This window comes from Mustela nigripes, chromosome 3, assembly GCF_022355385.1.
Source record: "Mustela nigripes isolate SB6536 chromosome 3, MUSNIG.SB6536, whole genome shotgun sequence".
In the NCBI taxonomy this organism is placed as follows: Eukaryota; Metazoa; Chordata; class Mammalia; order Carnivora; family Mustelidae; genus Mustela; species Mustela nigripes.
In genome coordinates, this window is record NC_081559.1 from 178,064,227 (window position 1) to 178,086,126 (window position 21,900).

General features: G+C 35.9%; 1 protein-coding gene across 2 annotated transcripts in view; it reads right to left on the reverse strand.

Annotated features, from left to right (window-relative positions):
* TAF2 (TATA-box binding protein associated factor 2) overlaps positions 1-21,900 on the reverse strand; it is an 89,767-nt gene that overhangs the window by 62,970 nt on the left and 4,897 nt on the right. For both annotated transcript variants that reach the window (XM_059395087.1, XM_059395086.1), the window contains exons 3-9: positions 16,864-17,024; positions 8,760-8,878; positions 7,341-7,482; positions 5,893-6,124; positions 3,157-3,341; positions 1,572-1,685; positions 318-417 (exon numbers count right to left, since the gene is read on the reverse strand). In XM_059395087.1, the coding sequence (XP_059251070.1) occupies positions 318-417; positions 1,572-1,685; positions 3,157-3,341; positions 5,893-6,124; positions 7,341-7,482; positions 8,760-8,878; positions 16,864-17,024 (1,053 nt within the window). The remainder of the gene's footprint in view (positions 1-317; positions 418-1,571; positions 1,686-3,156; positions 3,342-5,892; positions 6,125-7,340; positions 7,483-8,759; positions 8,879-16,863; positions 17,025-21,900) is intronic.

Here is a 21,900-nt window from a genome sequence, read left to right on the forward strand (position 1 = left end):
CTAGGCTCTAAATCTAAACAAATCTAAGCAGCACAGAGTTATGTTACCAATAACTACAAGGAGCTTAGATATATCTAATGACTAATTTGACGTTGAAGGAGCCTAAATATTTCCTTGCTTATTAGCAAAAGAGTCTTTGGAAGTCAACGCTGACAATGGAATTAGCTAAAAGAGACCATTAGTCTTACTCTGTAAAGTGATTTTCATTTTGCTGGGAAAAATTAGGCACTTTCAAATGACAGTGCTTTACAATTATGGAAAGTAAAGGACAAGTGACTTGTTGACTTCTAAATGGGAATGGATCTGGCTGTTTTTACCTCTTTAATCCAATGGCGGTATTCATTAACACCGAAAGTTTTTTTCATCCAAAGTCCATAAATATAGCCAGAAATTCCCTTCAGTACCCATTCATCAGACCTATACAAAAAGTTGAAATATATTCTTTTAATCATAAAAACTCTTGATCATAAAAATTTTCAGGTAAGGCCAAAGAGGATAAGAGAACACAGAGCGTGTACTTTAATGCATTCTTTAAAAAAATGAAAAATAATTTAAAAAATGTATTAATAAAATATTTGGTTTAACCACTTCCTACCAGTAAGTTCTACTTACCCATCCATTACACCTTCCTCACATCTGCTTTCCAGTCTTATTTCAAGTAATGTCCCTACATTTGCACTGCTTCCCTCCTGGCCAACCCTGTCCATACCATCTGCCTCTAAGGAAATACTTGCCCAAAGCCAGGACTGTACTGCTCAATTTGTAAAGTTCACATTTGCCAATCCCATGCAAAATTATCAATGGGATTCTGAGATCGAAAGTTCAATTACTTATTTTTGGTTTTCCAAGAGGAAAGGGAATTAATACAATTCATTCATCTGTTCATTCATACACTTATCCATTCATTCATTCATTTTTTCAAACATTTTGCCTACCATGTTCCAGGCACTATTCTTCACTGAAACTATGTTATTCTGGAAAAAATTACAAATCAAAAGAACTTAACCTCTGCCAACAAAAAAGAAAAAGAAACCAACCAATATTCGTTTACCACATATAGCACAGAATGGTCAGAAAAATAAATTATAATCCTAAGGGAGTTTCATGTATTTCTTCAAATTCATCTCAAGTTAAAAAAAAACAAAACAAAACAAAAAAAACCTATGTTCTTAGCTCTTACTTCTTTCAAGTATATTAGTACAAAGGTAAACACTAACAGGAAAATACCTACATCATTATCACTACTGTAGAAGACTGTTATTTTGCCTTATACATGATCTTGACCATTACCAGTTACATTGAACACTGACATTAGAATTCTAACCAGTTTTCTGCACATTCAAGGACTTATGTCTATAGTATTCATTTAGTTTTCTAATAAATTGTTGCTATCAAAATTCTTTTAAAAATTACAGAACTACCGTGCATTGATAGTCAAAAATTTGGAGTGAAATTTATACTCATTATTTTTCTCTAAATATACAGAGAGAAAAGAAAATACAGGAAAAGAAAACAAAATCAAACTTTCCCAATTCTTCATCTCAGTAGTTGTAAACTATGAAATTACTCACCAAGACATTCTGGATATGAAACACCCAAAAAACTGCTGTGCTAAGGACTGGGCTAAACACCTTCTAGTCAGAGGCGTCTCATCTATAATCATGGCACTATGTAACAGATTTGTGCTGGAATTTAAAAGAGACAGCTAATTATAACCAAGAAATAATTATTCAGTCAAAATAAAATAATCACACTTTTAAAATAACGGAATTCAAGTTCAACGTGAAAGAGAAAAAACAGAACATTCTTCCAAAACTTTCACATCTTTTCAAAATTTAGGTGAATCCATAATCATAATTCACTTTTGCCTAAAACAAGGACTGTAATGTTTCCCATTGATTTCTGCGAAAAATCTAAGTATCTTTTTCTGGGGGAAGGGGAAATTATCATTAGCCTGAAACAGGTATGTTCATCAGAAACTGATCCTCCTATAAAGCACTCTTCTAATTTCAAAAACATTTTCCCAATAATAACTATTAATTTTTTTAAAGATTTTATTTGTTTGAGAGACAGAGTGAGTGAGAGAGCACAAGCAGGGGCAGAGAAAGAAGGAAATGGAGACTCCCCTAATGAGCAGGGGGCCTGATTTGGGGCTCAATCCCAAAACCCTGGGATCACGATCTGAGCCAAAGGCAGACATTTCACCAACTGAGCCATCCAGCCCCCCCGCCTACCCCTGTTTTTTAAAAATTAAGGTCTACACCCAGTGCAAGGCTTGAACTCACAACCTGAAGATCAAGAGTCATATGCTCTACCAAGTGAGCCAGGCAGGCACCCCTATTAATTTTTTGTGCTTCATTGTTTACTTTCAAATACACTGACCATTAAGATCTTTCTAACATACTCCAGAAAATACAGGGGCAATAATATTATTCTGCTTCTACAGATGAGAAAGTTTAGGCCCAGATAAGAGAAAATGATTGAACCTAAGGCATAAAATTTATAAATCTGCAACTTTCCGAGGAAGGAAAGTAAGTAAGGCAGGAGCAGAAAGAAAATAAATGAAGGGCGCCTTGGTGGCTCAGTCGTTAAGTGTCTGCCTTCGGCTCAGGTCATGATCCCAGGATGCTGGGATTCAGGTCCACATCGGGCTCCCTGTTTACTGGGAGGTCTACTTTTTCCTCTCCCACTTCCCCTGCTTGTGTTCTCTCTCTGTTAAATAAATAAATAAAATCTTAAAAAAAAAAAAAAAGAAAAGAAAACAAATGAAGTTTTCTCTCTTTTATAATTTGCAAAGAAATTTCCAACATCAGTAAATTTTTAAATGATGCTAGGAAAAAAAGCCCATTAGACATTTTATAAGCTATATAACTTATATGATTTTTTTAAATGCATAAGAAGAGACTAAAAAAAATCTGTAAAATATCACTATCAGTTACATCTGGATAAAAGTAACAGAAGTGTTTTGGGTCATGTGGAAATTTTCTTTTTTATGCTTTTCTACATTTTGAATTTTAAAAGCATTAGATTTTCTACAAAATGAATCCTATTTAAATGAAAGGGAAAATGTTTGAAACATATCTTAAAACTGATCACAAAATAACCTGTCTTCATAACATTGCCCTCATTTGGGCATTGCAAATCTTAAATACCAACCTAAAAATGCTCATGGAAGCATAAGCAGCCACTTCAACATAAGCCTCATCAATGAATACAGTCTTAAAACAGGAGTATGGGTATCGACATGTAAGAATTTCTTCATAAAATTCAAAAACTTCATGAAGATATGATGTAGTATGTTTAAGCAATGGAAGAAGTTGAGGTAAACAAAAATGAGTAACCTGAAAATAAAAAGCAGGAAAGTTCATTTAAAGACAATATTACCTTTAGTATTTTAAATTCCCTAAATGTCTCAATTTTAAGGAAAACTTCATTCATATAAATCCTTTTAACAAACTCATGGCAATGAGGGAAAATGCTAGTGTGCAATCAGTGATTACTTTTACTGATTATGTTTATAAAATATTCACTGTACTCAGAAATTAAATTCACGATGAATTTTAAGTCTGTGAAATGCTTAGATACACTGAAAATACAACTCTGGTTCAAAATTAAAATGCCCTTTGCATAATAAGCATACAAAAGAAGAAAGATTTAAATTTCTAAGGCTTATTACAAATCCACCTTCGATTCATAAATATCTCACCTAGTGACTAGGTCCACCTTGGACACAGCCACTCAAGTATAACATATCATCTCACCCCATATCATGATTCTGTGCCAAATAAATGGCATCAACAATGACAGAGATCACTCTGTTTAGAATGACCTACTAAGGTGTCATGTAGAGATTAAATCTGAGCTAATCTTTTTGGATTTTATTTATTTATTTATTTGACAGAGAGAGATCACAAGTAGGCAGAGAGGCAGGCAGAGAGAGAGAGGAGGAAGCAGGCTCCCTGCTGAGCAGAGAGCCCGATGCGGGACTCGATCCCAGGACTCTGAGATCATGACCTGAGCCGAAGGCAGCGGCTTAACCCACTGAGCCACCCAGGCACCCTGAGCTAATCTTTTTGAACTGGAAAAAGTTTGATAGGAATGAAGAGGTAAAGACGACATTCTCAAACAAAGTCAAAGATAGAAAAAAATATGGTATGGTTAGGAAAATCTAAGTACCTATATCAAATATAATAAAGAAACAGGAGGGCGCCTGGGTGGCTCAGTGGTTTAAGCCTCTGCCTTCAGCTCAGGTCATGGTCTCAGGGTCCTGGGATCGAGCCCCACATCAGGCTCTCTGTTCAGCGGGGAGCCTGCTTCCCCCTCTCTCTCTGCCTGCTGCTGTGTCTACTTGTGATCTCTCTCTATCAAATAAATAAATAAAAATCTTAAAAAAAAAAAAAAAAAAAAAAGAAACAGTAAAGTAATGGAGAAAAAAGCTAGAAAGGAAAATTAGGGACAAATTCTACAAGATCCTGAAAGCCATACTAAAGAATTCTGATTGTTGCAGGATTGTGGAGACAAGGAAAGTTTTAATGTATGATAAAAATTATTCTTCTAACAGTGTTAGAACAGATTAGACACTAACATACATGAGTGATGAGGATCTATGTACGATTAATGGTCAAGGGCCCAAGGTGCATTATAATTAGCACTCTTCTAGGTATACAAACAAAACCCAAAATACTATTCACCAAAAAAAGATTCTCTTTTAGAAAGACCTACGTGACAGCAAATCCGATAATGCATTAAAAACTATTTATTTGAGACAGAGAAAGACTAAGTGGGCTCTAAGTATTCAAGAAAAATACTTCTTAACGATCATTTACCTTTCTCCCATCCAATGGCCTGGGAGTGGGAAAAAAATTCTTCTGAAACACAAAGTAGGTACTAACCAAATATTGATTTTACAGCTAACCATTTACCAAAGATAATAAAATTCTCTGCCAATCTTATCAGCGAATATACTTTTAAGAGTCATTGTCAAGCCAGTAAAAGCAAAACCATTCATAAAATATCCTGAATATTTTCCACAAGTGACTTTATAAATCTTGTGAATTTCAGGAAAGCAAATATAAGAACATACTGAGGAGCTTACTGACAGTCTAAACCTAACTGCCCTCCATCTTGCTAGCATAACAGAAAGAAATACTATTGAGACATATAGTCATCGTGTATCTTAGCTTTAGACTAAGAAATAAAAATCTAAAATTGAAAATGTTATGGACCGAGAGTAAATAAAAAGAGATTCATTCAAATGTTACTTTAAACAGGTACAGAAGTAGAGAGGGTCAATAACCAATACATCACTTCCTGAACACCAGAAGTCTCACCCTTAGGGAGGCCTAAAAGGGCTAACTGGTCCGCCAATTAATATACCTTTTATAGCAAGATATGGGATGGAAGAAAACTGCAAGAAGCCTTCATGAGTGTGCTGAATAGAATTCTAAACTCAGCTTCAGCCTGCTCTTTCTTCCTCTGTAGCTGCTTAAGTGAGAACAAATCTTCTTCTTTAATTTTAAAATTGCAGGATTTCAGATTCCAGAGATGGGACCATAACATTCATAAACATAAGCCAAACAAAAAGGTGACACTAATACAAACTAGTTACATAAATCAACTCCTATTCTAATCAAGGTACACTTGAAACTCATTTGGAACTCTAAGCTCTCTGTTGAAAAAAAAATCTAAAACTTTAATACACCAACATTTTAAAAGGAATTCATTCAAGCATTCACATCAGTTAATATATCAGATAAGGAATCCTTTTTCTCTCTAGTAATATTCTGGATAATTAGAAAGAAGAGTTGGGAAAAAACTCAGTATTTCTTTATATCCTTCCCTTTATCAGGGTGAAAGGCTGGGAGGAGAAAGGAACAAGAAGCTATGACTTACCTCATGCATATACGGATCTACAAGTATTTCAAAAGGTCCAATGGCCAAAGAGATATTTGATGCAGCTGTTGGAATGGTAAGCATGTAATGGAAGGTCTTCTTCCTCATATCATGGGTATACACTGTCTCCACCAAATCTCCATTAGAAACAGCCACCATTGCGGCATCTACTGTAAATTCTAATTTCCATGTACATAATTCAGAGTATGAATCAACACATGGGAACCAAAATCTAGAAAAAATATCAACAGCATAAAAAAATAGTGCAAGTATATTCCCTCCCCCTTACAAGCTATTCTAACATTTATAGAATAGGTACAAAATGGTCTTCAGCTATTTGCCTACTGCTTTTTACTGTGTAACTTGAAAGAATCTGATTAAAGACAGAAAATTTGCGCCAAATATTATTTGGCAATATCAAGAAAATATATCATATGATACTGCCAGTTCAAACGCTTCAAAAAGAGATAAGGAGTTCTTAGCTTTGAATCTTTAAATTAAAAAATTATTTTCACTTGCATATTCACAATAGTTTTTATGTAGTATTCATTTCCGGAAACTAAGAAAGCTTATAATAAAGTCTAAAAAAACACAATATTCAGAATCTGAATAAGTTAGAAAACTGTTTTTGCAGAACATGATGCACTGTATTAATTCAAATGGTGTTAGTAAAGCCAGCCATTAAATTTCTATACCACCTTCTATCAAGGTCAGGTTTTACTGTCAGGGTCTGTACCTAATATTGCAACACAAAAAAGTATAAGACATCATCCTTGGCTTGAAGGAGTTAATAATCTGAGGATTACTAAAAATCTGAAGAGACTATGCATACTATAATATTTCAATAACATACAGTGAGCTATTGAACTCTGGGAAGGAACTATAAGTATACATAACAATGAAGGTAAATCTCACTACTTGTGTTGAAAAAAACCCAGATATAAGAGCATAATGCATAACTGCCATCTATATAAAGTTCAAAAACAGATAATTAAGCTGTGGTATTTTAGAAATAAAAACAACGGTTAACCTTGGGCAGGAGGACATCAGGTGAGCAAGTAATAAATGGAAATAGGTAGGAGGGACGATTCTACAATGCTAGTCATGTTCTTTTTCTTGATGTGAGATTACATAGGTTTGTTCACTTGTGAAATTCACTGAACTTCTTTTTACTTACAATTTGTATAATTTTCTGTATGATATTTTACGTCAGTATAAAGTTAAAAAATAAAAAGTTGAAGTGATTTTAGAAGCCTCGTTTTTGAGAGGCAAAGAGAAAACGTAAGACAGGACTAAAAATGAATGACTAGTCGAACAAGACTCAGAAGACGTAAATTTGAGGATCAAGCTCACACTTCTCATTTTACACGAAACACATGTATTGCACATACACAGAAAAAAATGCAACTGGAAAATGAAATTAACTGAAATATATAAAAATAATCTACCTTGTGGAATTTTGATACCCACAAGAGAAAACATGAGCACCTCTCTCTGCCATACTTCCCTCAACACTGGGTACCACAAAATGGAGACCTCCTTTTGGCTGATCCAAAGAAAAATTGATGTGTATCTTTAGGACCTTTAATTCTGCAACAAATAAATATATATATATACATTGATACATAAATACATAATTAAGTAACAGTGGTCTATATAATAAGGGCAAAGACTTACACTAAACATAAAGTGGGAATCAAAGCTCAATTTTAAACGAAAAAGCTACACTACTTACCCTCGTTTAGGCTCTCACCTTCTCTCCACCTACACGAACTCAACAGCCTGCCTCCATTGATGTCCTTCCTTCCACTCAATTCCACTCACTGCTAGCTGTGTTCTCCCAAAATATGGCTCAGGTCATGCAAGAACCCCCTCCCAACATTTCTGACAATGTTATACTGCCTCAAGAAAACAGTTCAAAACTCGATTCAGTGCAAAACTTGAAAAATAAAAACTTAAAAAGCCTCCCAGACTTTAGTTGACTTCGGGGAATAGAAGTAAAGGATGAGTGGGAAAAGCTACCTGAGGATTTACATAATGCATTATTTATTATGTTACCTTTGATTTCTACATAACAAATACATGTTGCTTTCATAAGATTAAAAGGGGTTTCTTAAAATTTCCTTTAAAACCCTATACTCATATGGACTATCTCCAATCCCTGAACATGAAATTATAGCCTTCGATGACTGTCCCCTAAATTGGGCAACTCCCCTTAAGAAAAATGCTCCCCCCCCCCAACAAACACACCAACTATTTAAAAAAAAAAGCAAAACCAAAACAAAAAGTTTTTTTACTTCCTTATCTTGGTTATAGGTTAAATAAAGGTAGGTGAGTTATATATAGTAAATGTAATGGCTGTGATTTTATACAAGAGAATATGAAGGTTTAGAAATAATAAGACAGAGTGTGCTCATAAGTGCAGAACACAGAACCCTATGTTCTAGCACTGATTCGACTACTAATTAGTGACCTTCAATAGGTCACTTACTGTCTGGACTTCAGATTACTCTTCTGTAAAAGGAAGGAACTGAACCAGGTGATTTTTTAGGATTCTTCCTGCTATGACATGTTGTAACTCTAAACCACTTTGACACTGCATGGGTTCTCAACTCTTGGCAAACTGTCCCAACCATCCAATTTTTTAAAATAATTTCCACTTTAAAAACAACAGTGAATGGGTTTTGTCACAGCCCTTAATTGCTACTTTCCTCCAGTGATCCTTAAGAAAAAAAAAAGAGCTTCCAACTTCTGTACATTTCAACTTATTAATCTACAACTATGACATCATTAATTTTCATAGACATTTTCAGTCACTGAGCCTAACATGATTCTACTGTCCAGTCAATATATTTTTGGTATTTTACCATCAACGTGTTTCCATAACTCTGATGGAACCTTAATGCAAAGTTCCCCATTTCCTGCATCGGGATCCACAGCACTAACTGCGGCTGCATAAGCATTGGAAAAATAATTTAGATTTCTCCTGGAAGAGACAAAAAAAGAGCCTGTTTTACTAATAAGCCAAACATCTCACCAACTATTTTCTTAAATATTTGATAGCATTTGTTAAGTATTGTATCATTTTATGTAACCTATGAGAATATTTTTTAGCCAAGTAACTATTACTCAACCCATCATGACAAAACCTATTAAATAATAAATATGTCATATTTAATCTACTTGCCAATGCTATGGTATTATTATGATTATCACATCCTTCATTAATTTTGGAAGGCCAAAGCCATTATACCTTCCTGAAAGAAGTGAAAAGAATATATGTAGAATTATTATTAATTAATAATTAATGAATAAATAAATATTCTTGATCATGCTGGCAAAAATTTCAATGGATTCACAAGCTCTACGATCTGACAGAAATTAAGAAATTAAGATGTTTTAAACAGGTTAGGATGAGTATCAAGTCTTCAAAATATAATACTTACCATCACTCACCAGTGCCTGACAATATAAGCTTAAGGAAGGAGGGAAACTTTGGCTGCTTCATTGTTTTATCTCCTATATGCCAGGGGGCTACTCTATCAATATTTGTTCAATAGTTACTTGGCTTTATTTCTCATTAAATGAAAACAACATAGAGAAGTCTTATGGAAATATTAAAACACTGTTCCCATCCAATTTTCCAATTTTATTTCACTAAAAACAATATATGTATGTGTATAATTCACTAAATACACACACACACAGCGCACACACATAAATACACACCCATAGAGATCTCCTTCCATTTACAATGGGTTTATGTCCTAATAAACCCATCATAAATTGAAAATATTCTAAGTTGAAATACATTGAATACACCTAACCTACCAAAATATCAAAGCTTCACCTAGCTTACCACAAACATGTTCAGTACACTTTCATTAACATACCACTGGGCCAAATCATCTAACACAAAGCCTATCTTTTAATGAAGTGTTGAACATCTCAGGTAATTTATTGAGTACTATATTCAAAGTGACAAACAGAGCGGCTGTATGGATGAAGAATGGTTCTAAGTATATAGATTGCTTAGCCTTGTGATCACATGGCTGGCTGGGAGCTATGGCTCACCGCACAGCAACACACAGGTACCACATACTGCTAACCTAGGAAAGTAATCAAAATTCAAAGTATGGTTTCTACTAATTGCGTATCACCACCTCTGCACTATCATAAAGCTGAAAAATCTTTAAGTCAAACCGTCCTAAGCTGGGGACCATCTATACACCTATTACATTTTCTCACTGAAATCGGTTAAAGGAATACGGACAAAATGGATAAAAGAAAAAAGACAAGGAATGATGTAACAAGAAAATGAGATGAAAGACAACCCCATGAGCCATATTCTTGTTGTGCACCTTTAGACTTATCCTTTGGCCACTAGACGAATCCAGAAAGTAAAGTTAGTTACATTTCACTAGCTTAATAAAATTTTAACTAGTTAAAAGGCAAGATTTATAGACTATACAGAGTGATTATAGGAAAAATTAAATGGGAAAAGCCATTAAAAAAAATTAAAGTTATAAACTCCGAAACTGTCAGAAGTCATTCCTCTCCCGTTTTCATCCTCTATTATCTAGGAAGTACTAACTATGTACTTTAGTTAGTACATAAAGCTTTTAACAACTACACTACATAACGTTTTGGAAGCACTTAATCAGACTTCTCAATAATTTTAACTATTCCGGGACACCTGCATGGCTCAGTTGGTTAATCGTCTGCCTTTTGCTCAGGTCATGATCCCAGGATCCTGGGATCGAGTCCTACATCAGGATCCTTGCTCAGTGAGGAGCCTGCTTCTTCTTCTCCCTGCGGCTCTCTCACTTGTGCCCTTGCTCGATCTTCAAAAAAAAAGTAATAATTTTAACTATTTCTTCCTGTCAGATAAATGTGTAATGTGTGAAATGTGTAAAATAAATGTAAAATGTAAAATGTGTAGAAACTACAGGATCACAATAAAATGAATAAATCTGTGTTCTTACATACCATCTGTTTTGTTAAAATATCATACAGCAAAAACAACTCTTTTTCCTTTGGTATGTAATTCTGTAAGTTCTTACACATGTGTAACCACTACCACAATCAGGATATAGAAGAGGTCCAGCATCCCAAAGAGTACCTTGCGCTATGCCTTGTGTCAGATCAATGGAGTCATACAGAAAGCAACCTTGTGAGGCTGGCCTGTCTCAATCAGTAGGTCTTTGAAATTCACCTCAAGCATTACATGTATCAATAAGTTTTTTTCTTCCTATACTGAACAGTATTTCACAGTATAGACTGGACCACTGATTATTGTTCATTCATTCAGCCACTGAAGTACATGTGGGTTGTTTCTAGCTTTTGGCTATCACAAACAGAACTGCTATGAACAACTGATTATTTTTTTCATGTGATTTTAATTTTCATTTTTGTAGTACAAATACACAAGAGCGGGCCTGCTGAGTCAGATGGTAAAATATGTTTAGCTTTGTAAGAATATGCCAAACTGTTTTCCAGAATGGCTATACCATTCCATATTCCCACCATCAATATATAAAAGTGGCAGTTGCTTCACATTCTTGCCAGCACTTAGTTAACATACCATCTAATTTTAAAGGCTACTTTGTATATCAGAGATTGCAATTTCTTTTCAATAGAATTTCAGAAACATGAAATATGAAAGACAGTGGAAGAGACCTGTAATTTCCCCCCCAGTTATCTGTAAAATTCAAAAATAAAAAGCAATCATTACATAAAAAGCCATATTTAAACATTACATATTAGACCACTCAGTTTTTTTTAAGGGAAATTATTCTCACTTAATCTCCTCATTTCCTGAGAAAAGGTAAAGTGGTCCAAATAAAATGGTGAGTCATTTTAAGTGGAATCTATTGGAAAGTTAGTTATGAGGAACAATCTTCTCGTGGTTTGGATTTCAGTGTTTCCTTTCATAATATGAATCAAATATGTTTCTTTTCATAATAACCTCACTAAAGCCAAAAATCACAAGGCAGGATTATAATAAGTGTTTTCAATTTTCAGAATAATAGTGACTGCAAAATATTAATATGTCCTTGCCCTGTAACCACGATCATCCCCAAACTCCAGCTCCCAATCCTCATCCCCTCAAGGAGACAAAGCTTATAGAAACAAGCAATGTTGTAGGAGATACTGAAAAACTAGTAAACTAGATTAATCAAAAGAATTTTCTCCAAGAACCTATTATAAACATTTATATTAAAATAATCTGGTAATTCTTTGTCAATAACAATATAACAATATACTTCTTTAAACTATAAGTGCAGATTTTATAAAACTTAAGATTCAGTTATTTGTAAACTTCTCTATTAAAAAAAAAAAACTCATGGAAGTGCAATAATATCAGAAAAGTACATACACTCTAAATATACAGCTAAATAAATTTTCACAGAACGAAAGTAGCCAGAATACAGAGCAAGAACAGAACAAAACCAAAGTAGCCATTTGTAAAAGGCTAATGTATTTCAAACTATAGAATAATGAACACAGATAAGGTCAAAATGACTCTACAGCTATGCATCTATCATTTAATTCAAATAGGAAGAACTATATCTAGTTTCAGGGCTACCACATTTAAGAAAAAACAATGACAAATCAGAGTATATTCAAAGGGTGAGAATGGTAATAAATTTGGAAAGAGTTTTAGATGAGGAAGGGTTGAAAGTATTTAGATCATGTAGACTAGAAAGGGGAAAACAATATTTAATTAGGATAAAACAATATTTAAATGGATAATTTTGTGAATATCAGAGCAAAACAAACTGTAGTTTGATATAATAAGGAATTTTCTAGCATTCAGAAATCATGAAAGGGGTGCTTTAAAATACAGTGAGCTCTCCAGAGCTAGAAGCGTTCAAGCAGAAGGCGAAACAGTACAAGAAAAATTCCAGTTGATGTTTTGACTAAGTCAACTTTAATGTTACTCCAACCACCATAACTTAATCCCAATTAATACTAGTAAAACAACTGGCAGTGAGGCATCCTAGCTGAGTTAAAATATAAAACTATCTTAATATAAAACTTACTAAACCATAATCAATAAGGGAATCACCTATTTCTACTATGTATTAGTAAAATAACATTTAAAACCTTTAGGTAGTAGAAGCCTGTATTAAATAAAGGACCCACAAAATCTTTTTTTTTAAAGTAGCAAATTAAAAAAAATAGCAATTAAAAAAAATCAACTCCAATTACTCTAAAAATAATCATTCTAATCACTCAACAGCTACTTCATTTATATCTCAAGATTGGTCATTTCTACTATCATTCCTGAGTGAAAATGAACATAGAAGACAGGAATTAAACTGATGCTTGGAACTCTGGAAGACTGAAGCTTTTCAAGCAAAATAAAAAAGATCTTCTCAAAGTCGCAAAGCCTACCTAGGGAAGGAAAAGAACCAAAGTAAAAAGATGTCAGCCACTGTAGGCTATCCACAGAAACAGCTTCTCTTGCAAAATCTACATTTATTTCATTCTAAGAAAAAAGAATATAGCAAGGAAAAAAAAAGAGAACCAAAAAGCCATAACTCCTACAGGACCAACTGTAATTTATCAACAATATATAAGATTCAAATATAAAATATACTTCGAAAAATTGCTGCAATTATTTTACTGGCAGACAATAAGCCTCCCCCCTCCCCGCCCCAAAAAAGAGTGAGAGAGAGACTGAGTGAGCAAGGGCCCTATCCATGTAACATAACAAACAGGGTTTTTAACTGCATCTGGTCATTTAACAACTCAGTTAACACTTAGTTGGGTAAAACAGGCGAAAGTATAGACACAGAAATGTCTTTTAGTCTGTTATCTAAATGTTTCCCTTCCTTACATTCTCCCTGCAGTAAAAAGATACTGAATCTCAACCAAGGTCAGCACACACTTTCCATTAAAAATAAAAGGGCCTGGCGCCTTAACTTTAAAACAAATACGAAAAAATGTGACGAAGTAGTATATTACTTTGACTGTTAGGGCATTCTTGTTTGAAATACATTTAAACACATTCTGGTAGTAAAGATCAAATGTTATCACAGAATCTAATTTTCAATTTCAAAACTGCTATACTTAATTTCTGTTTCAGCTTCAGTGTGAATTTTATTGGTTTCTGAAAGTTACTTTAGAAACAAAGGTGACGGAAGTATCCAGGGAGCACAGTAAGGACCTCAAATCTCGGCCTTTCCCAAAGTTCTCTAAAAGTAATATAATCCAGAAGAGAGATTTTCCACATCTAACTTCTAAGGAAAGCAGAATTTCCTCTGAATATCTGGCATGCTTCTATCTTGTGGCTTATCAATCACATAAACAACAGAATTTCCCTCTTCCGTATGGCAGCCAGAAGTACCAAACCCAAGTCTAGTTCTCCCACAGTAACTGTGCAGTAGCTTTTGTTAGCGTGTGCCCACTACCTGATTGCTTTTCACTGTTCATACTACTTTCATTAGCTTCTTTTTAAAACTGGTGTCTAAGAAAATTCTACAACCAATTTCAAACCCTTTTTAAAATGAGTCAGAGAATAAAAACCAGGAAAAAGTAACTAACGTCCTCTCTCTTAAAAAATAAATGAGATTCTAGCGCTTGGAAGAAAAGCAGGGGTAGGGAGCAAGTATTTGCTAAGTGACCATGCCTAACTGAGCTATGGTTCTAGCTGAAAAGATTAAAGTGCATCTTTGAAAAGATTTCCCTTTATAACCTCCTTTCCTTTCCTTATAATGCTGTAAGTGATAAAGCATCTTCCCTACCACTAGAGAAAAATTTTAGGGGATATGATCACCTCAAAACAAACATGGCAAAAGTACAGCTTGCTTCCTCAACAGCTGTGGAGTCCACTGTTCCTGTCATTGGACTGGCACTGATTATATTCTCTGAGACCTGAGCAACAGGTAAAGCAGATGTGCAAGCCCTGTTCTGTGACTGGCAGATGGAGAGGCTTCTTACCCTGTCATGAAATGCAGAGTTCTAGTACCAAATGGGTAGTTATTCTAGGCTCTAGGAAGGCAATGGCTTCCCTACCTGCTTTTTTGCAGGTGCCTTTTCTTTTCAATAGTGGTGTATATTTACTATCCCAAAGGCAAGTCATTTCTACTTCTCCCCCCCCCCCCCCCCCCCCCCCCCCCCCCCCCCGGGGGAAAGAGGATGCAAATGAGCAAGTGTTTTTTTTGTTTTTGTTTTTGTTTTTTTAAAGATCTTATTTATTGATTTGACAGAGAGAGATCACAAACAGGCAGAGAGGCAGGCAGAGAGAGAGAGGAGGAAGCAGGCTCCCCGCTGAGCAGAGAGCCAGATGTGGGACTCCATCCCAGGACCCTGAGATCATGACCCGAGCCTAAGGCAGCGGCTTAACCCACTGAGCCACCCAGGCGCCCAGCAAGTGTTTTTATGAGTTCTACAAGTGTGGCTGAAAAGTAATGTAATTTCAACAACTACTCATCTCTGTGAAATGGGAAGTTAAAGAAGCAATTCAGAGATTCCCTGAATTTTTCCAACAGCATTTCCTTTTCTCTTCCCTGAGTTGTAAAGCTTCTGAACCAATGATAATTGGAACCAAAAATACATCTAAAGCCTCTTTTCTCAAACCTTCTAATCACCTGGCACACTAGTTAAAAACGCAAATTGTAGAACTATAACCCCAGTTTCTGATTCAGTAGATTTAAGCCAATGCATGGGAATCTGCATTTCTTTTTTTTTTTCTTTCAAGATTTTATTTAAGTTCTAGTCAGCTAACATATAGCGTAGTATTAGTTTTAGGATTATAATTTAGTGATTCATCACTTGCATGCAACACCCAGTGCTCATCACAGTAAGTGCCCTCCTGATCACCTATCACCCATGTACTAGATCCATCCCCTTACCACCTCCCCTTCAGGAACCCTGTTTGTTCCCTATTGTTAAGAGTCTTTGATGGTTTGCCTTCCTTTCTGTTATTATCATATTTTTTTCCTAACAAGTTTCCAGGTGATGCTGATGCTGCTTGTCTGGAAATCATATTTAGAGAACTGCTGCTTTAAGGCAATGTTGTACATCTAGAGGAATTAAAATACCATCCTGACTTAAAAAAAGTTTTAATGAAGTTTTGGCACCTGACCCCAAAACAGAGACTCATGATACAATCCAATGCTATCTAAACTTTGAAAAAACATGTGCCCTCAAATGTAGTTGACAGTACTTAACACAAATGTTACGGGGCACCATGAAGTAAAATACTAAGTGCCTTAAAAATAATAAATAATGCTATTTGCCTAAGGAAATAATTCAAAGGAAAATAAACTGATCTGGGACAAAATATTCACTCAACATTACTTAAGATCTCAAAAGTAATACTTTTACTTAGGATACAAAAGCTGAACAGCTGGAAAACATGCGAACTATAGAATACTGAGTAAATGGAATATTAACCTGACCATAAAAATGACAGAAAGTAAAGCGTATCATATTTGGGAAAGTGGAGACAAAGCACTTAACTGTAAAAAGTAGGACACAAAACTCATCACAACACATTTACTGATAAAAAACAGAAGTAACCTCTACAGATCTAGTATTTATGTAGTGAAGCAAAGAGGCATTTAAAACAATATTTTTATATGATAGTCTGAAACTGTCTAAGTAAGTGGTCTCTGCTCCAGGGATTATAATAAACACCTAATCTACTAAGATCACATTTAATATTTATGAAGTAATTTTTAAAAACCATTAAAAGTAGGAAAATGGTTAAAATTTATTTCAAATTCTCAGATAATACTTCTTTAAAACCAGTCTGAAGAAAGGAAAGTTAGGAACTTACTATTTTGGGCAGAGCTAGTAAAATTTCAGCAGAGCGGTAAAAGAAAAATTGTAATTCGGAAAAATATTGCGATTTGAAGTCTAATAATCAGCTAAGAAAAATCTATCAAAAAAATTAATCCAATAATATCGGGAAAATAAAGCTGTTAGAAATATTAACTTTTAATGTATACAACTTACTGTTTTGATTCATTGTGACAGACTTCCAAGGTTGGATCATTATAAATAAAAGCAGCTTCTAAATCATTTATCCTTACTCGGTATATTCTACACTGTTTGCTGTTCAATTTGATTCTGTTCAAGTTCGCAACTGTGGGAAATATAGTCAGTTCCACGAATCCCTGCAAAGATAAAGTATAATAACTTCATTATAATTAAGAATGGTAGGTTTTAGAACATATTTTTTAATCTCTACTACTTACACTTACTTATACTTTTATTTCTACTATGTATACTACACTTCAGAAGCAGAATCTCAAATAGCTACATACAAACAAAAGCTCTCCAAGTATCTTCATTTCAAACATTACTGTCCTAATGAATGAACAGGTGTGAATTATAAATACTTTATCTTCTTTGTGATTCACTATCAGTGAAAATTAGACATTCTGCTAATAGAAAAGTAAAACGACTCACTACTGTCAAATTCAAGAATTTCCATACAGACTGGAACTCAAACAGGGAAGAAAGAAAAAAAAAAAAAAAAAGAGCAGAATGAGAATCAAAACCAGATTGGTGAGTAAAAGAACATGGCCCTCCAAAATGGGAATCAAATGGGAAATATGGGCCATTGGAAAATGGCATCTAGTGCACTGACTTTACTATCTCAAGTAAAAAAACTGATGTACTCAAATGCCAATTATGGGAGGCATGAAACAGTAGCCTTTAAGGGGCTGCAGGGTGAATAGGGAAACTGGAGAAACTACAATGGGAAAAGCTAAGATGAAATGAGGCAGCAACATAAAGGACTAAAGCATAGCAAGTAAGATGGCTGCTATTTAGTGAGCGCTACTATATGCCAGACATTACACGCATATGTTCTCTCCAATCCCACTAACAACCTAACAACCGAAAAAAGTACTGCTTTATACTTTCCACAGATAAGTTAACAAAGTTAAGAAAGTCATATAAGTAGTAAGTGGAGGATTCACATTCAAACCAGATCTAAATGATTCCAAAGGATTCCTACAATGCTAGGTTTCTCGTACAAGGTTTTAAATAATACACAAGAAAATTTTTTTTATAACATTCAGCATAACTGCTCAAATACTTAGAGATTCTGCAGCCCCAATCCCTCTAATTCCCAAATATGAAGAGAGCCGTACATTCTTAAATTATACTATCTATGCAGATCTATGTGGTAGCAAATGAGAATAGAAAGAAGCCAAAATACTGCTGATGAAAGCTGTGTTCAAAGGTGTAAACTACTGGGGTGCCTGGGTGGCTCCATCATTAAGCATCTGCCTTAGGCTCAGGTCCTGATCCCAGGGTCCTGGGATTGAGCCCCGCACTGGGCTCCCTGCTCAGTGGGAAGCCTGCTTCTCCCTCTCCCACTCCCCCTGCTTGTGGTCCCTCTCCTGCTGTCTCTTTCTCTCCCTGTTGAATAAATAAGTAAAATCTTAAAAAAATAATAATTATAAAATAAAGGTATAAACTACTAGCTTAATTAGCCTATCAGCAATCCAATGACCAATCTATATGAACAAACTTGGATCAGCTCAAAGAGAGCGAGCAGAATCAAGACAACAGCAAAAGTGAGCTATACTAGAAAAGATTATGGAAAGTGCTTTAAGTCAGTAGCTAGCTACATGGCTGGGACTAAGAACAGGATTTGGCTTTCTAGACTAAGGTTAGCAGTGACAGAACAGTGAATGGAGTGTATTTCATGAAGATAGGGAAAGCCCAGTTTCCATGCATCATCAGGTCTCTGACACCACCTAGAGCCCTAACCTATATTTGCTTACAACATTCAGATCCTTTAATTTCTACATGCCTCCATTCCCTGTCATCTCTGAGCAATGGCATTACTGCAAGCCCCCAGTCACCTAAGCTCTCACTTAGTCTCATCTCCTTTCTGCTCCTTGTTCCCTCCCAAACACTTCACAGTTGATCATACTCCTATCCTGTTCTAAATCTCTCTTTTGCTATTCAACTTTTTCAAATACTTGTTCTATACCTTCTGGTTTTAGATAAAATGTCTCTTGAAATCCCTCTGACAAGATGTTACTTATTCTTTCATTCACTATAAATTATGGGAGGGGAAAACAGGAGACCTAGTTTCAAATGCTACTCTAGACCGCTCATAGGATTTTATATAGCATATGCTATAAGAGCAAGGGCAGGATAATGTCATGTTTAAATGTTATGCTTTCTGGAGGTAAACTGACTGCATTCAAATCCAAGCTCTACCACTTAATGAGTGTATGATCTTGGATTAGTCTAGCTCTGTCTTTTCCTCATCTGTGAAATAAGTGATCTGACAACTCAGCAATTTAATACATGGAAAGCCTTTAAAATCATAGTGGGGGGACGCCTGGGTGGCTCAGTTGGTTAAAATCATAGTGGACATCCAATAAATGCTTAAGACATGTCTTTATCATTCTTTTCTACTTCTTTTCCCATACATTCATGCCGTATAGGTCCACTACCCTTTATTCCTCTTTATTCAAATCTCCCAAATTCTTCAACATTTATCAAAGGCTCACACTCCCCCTTTTTAACCTCTGCCATCACTCTAAGTGATATGAATGTAGATATATTTGATCCGTGCAGTCACAGCTTCAAAGTTCCTTGACCTTAATTCCTACAATCTTCACTTCAGCATCGAGACCACACTCCAAAAGACATATCATTACTGCTGGTAATTACTCCCACGCCGACACTTCAAACTTGAGTGCCCGCCATGCTTATTCTTCTGCCCCTCCTGTTATTTCCCGCCCCAGTCTTCCTGGTCAACCACATGAAGTCCTCCAATTCCTTAACCTCCTCCAGTTTCTTACACAGTCCTTCTTCTCCATTTATTCAAGATCCTTTATTTCAACCATTCTTCTGCCATCTACCAATTCTCTTGCCCTCCTGCTGCATGTAGCCATCTTTACTGTTCAAGAGTGATCCTTCCACTGGTCACTGGAGGCCATACCCTACAGCAGCCTTTAAAATTCCACTCTATTAATTACCCTCTCCTATAATTACCATGCCTCCTCCCTGTAGAATTTTTTCTGTGCCTATAAACATGTACAAGTCTCACATATCATTCCTTAAAATCTTGAGATCTATCACACTCAAATGAACTAATTTTTGCTCTCTTCTTGGAGGTATTGTATCTTGATTCTGAAACAATTCCTGGAGTCCCAAAACCTTACCAGTCTACTAGTCATACTGGAAGTCTTTGGGGGTCAAGTACTAATGGGGATAACAGCCCAAGGCTATTTCAGAGTAGGACGCATGCTTATTTCCCCAGTCTCAGAACACACAGTATATATTTTAGTAACTGACAAATCCCCATATTTGTTCTCTAACCAGCACAGTGAGGACTACTATAGAAGGACTAGACAGTAAGTCAAAGCAAATAAACATCCCTTGGGGAACTGCAGAGATTCATGCCATCAGATACTTGAAAGATGCCTACTACATCTTCACTTAACTCTATTATTTGGCCAATACAAAAGTTGAGTAGGTTTTGGAGAATGACAATGAATTATCACAAACCTGCCAATTACAACCACAGTTTCAGATATAGTTATTTTTTTTTAAGATTTTATTTATTTATTTGACAGAGAGAGAGAGAGAGAGAGATCACAAGGAGGCAGAGAGAGAGGCAGAGAGAAAGGAAGGGAAGCAGGCTCCCTGCCTAGCAGAGAGCCCGATGTGGGGCTCGATCCCAGGACCCTGGGATCATGCCCTGAGCTGAAGGCAGAGGCTTTAACCCACTGAGCCACCCAGGTGCCCCCAGATATAGTATTTTTACTGCAGCAAATCATCATAGCTCTTGGTAACTAGTATCGAAACTAATTATCAAGCAAACGCTTCCCCCACCCCACCAATTCTTACCAGGAAAAAAAAAAATCAGACACAGGTTTTCTTCAAAACAGCAGAACCCCTTCACTGTCATCTAATAACTAAAAGCTATTATCAATTCTCCTGCTCAATCAAAATATAGTCCAAAAGTCACTTGATTCCAAGATAGGCTATAAAGAATTACACTAGAATATTATGACAGAATTATGCTAACTAGACATGATGGGATGAAAAAAGCAAGTTCTCCAAATGCTTTAAGAAAAAAATACATGGATGGCAGAGGATGCAGGTTAAAAAGCATCAAAGTTCAGGGGCCTATCATATTAATAAAGCTTCTAAGGCTCCAGTATTGAGGCAGATGAAAGTATTCCTTTCAAAGAAAAGATAAGTTGCTTCATTTCATACTGCTCACCAAGGTGGGGAGGGGAAGAGGAAAGGACACAAAACTCGGTAAGCTTCTTTGAATTCCGGAGGCAATATCTAGATCTGGGCGAACTGCTTACTAGGCAACCTATTAAGTTACCAGCTTTGAGAGGGGTCTAGACCAAGAAAAGGTTCTGCAGCAGGTCCAGGTGTGGTTCAAGTCACCTTGACACTTGGGCCTTACAAGTCAGTAGATTCGATGGCACTAGGAATGTCCATGACAGACAGAGGTGCTCTACAGACGCTGGTTTTTCCCAATAGAATGACAGTGCAAATTCCTGAGCTTTGAGAGGAAGGCCACAAAGTCTTCTGTCGCTAACCATACTCAAACCAACTACTGGTTTGCTACTAGACCCTTCAATAGAAACTCAACACTTGACCATAGGACTTCCAAAGACTGTTACCTGAAATGACCATAATGATAGGAGAGTAAAATAAAGTTCTGAAAAATAAAACTGGGCAAGTGCAGCAGTTTTCACTTTTAAATAGAGACAAGAGATCTGAGCCAGGGCCAAGCAGGTTCATAAAGGAGAGACAACACATGAGCAGGTGCTCAGAATCCGGTAAGACGTCCTCCCACTGCTCCTCTACCTCTCCCTCAATCTACACCCATTGTGTCACTGAGAGTTCCCTATGCTCAGCTAACAGCACAAAGCACAAACCCGAATTAGGAGTAAGCACGCAGAATGCTACCACCAGCTGGAAGTGGAGGGAACTGCCATTAGAATGCCACTGAAGTGTGGCCCTAAAAGACAGTGGAAGAAGTTCTACAGCCAG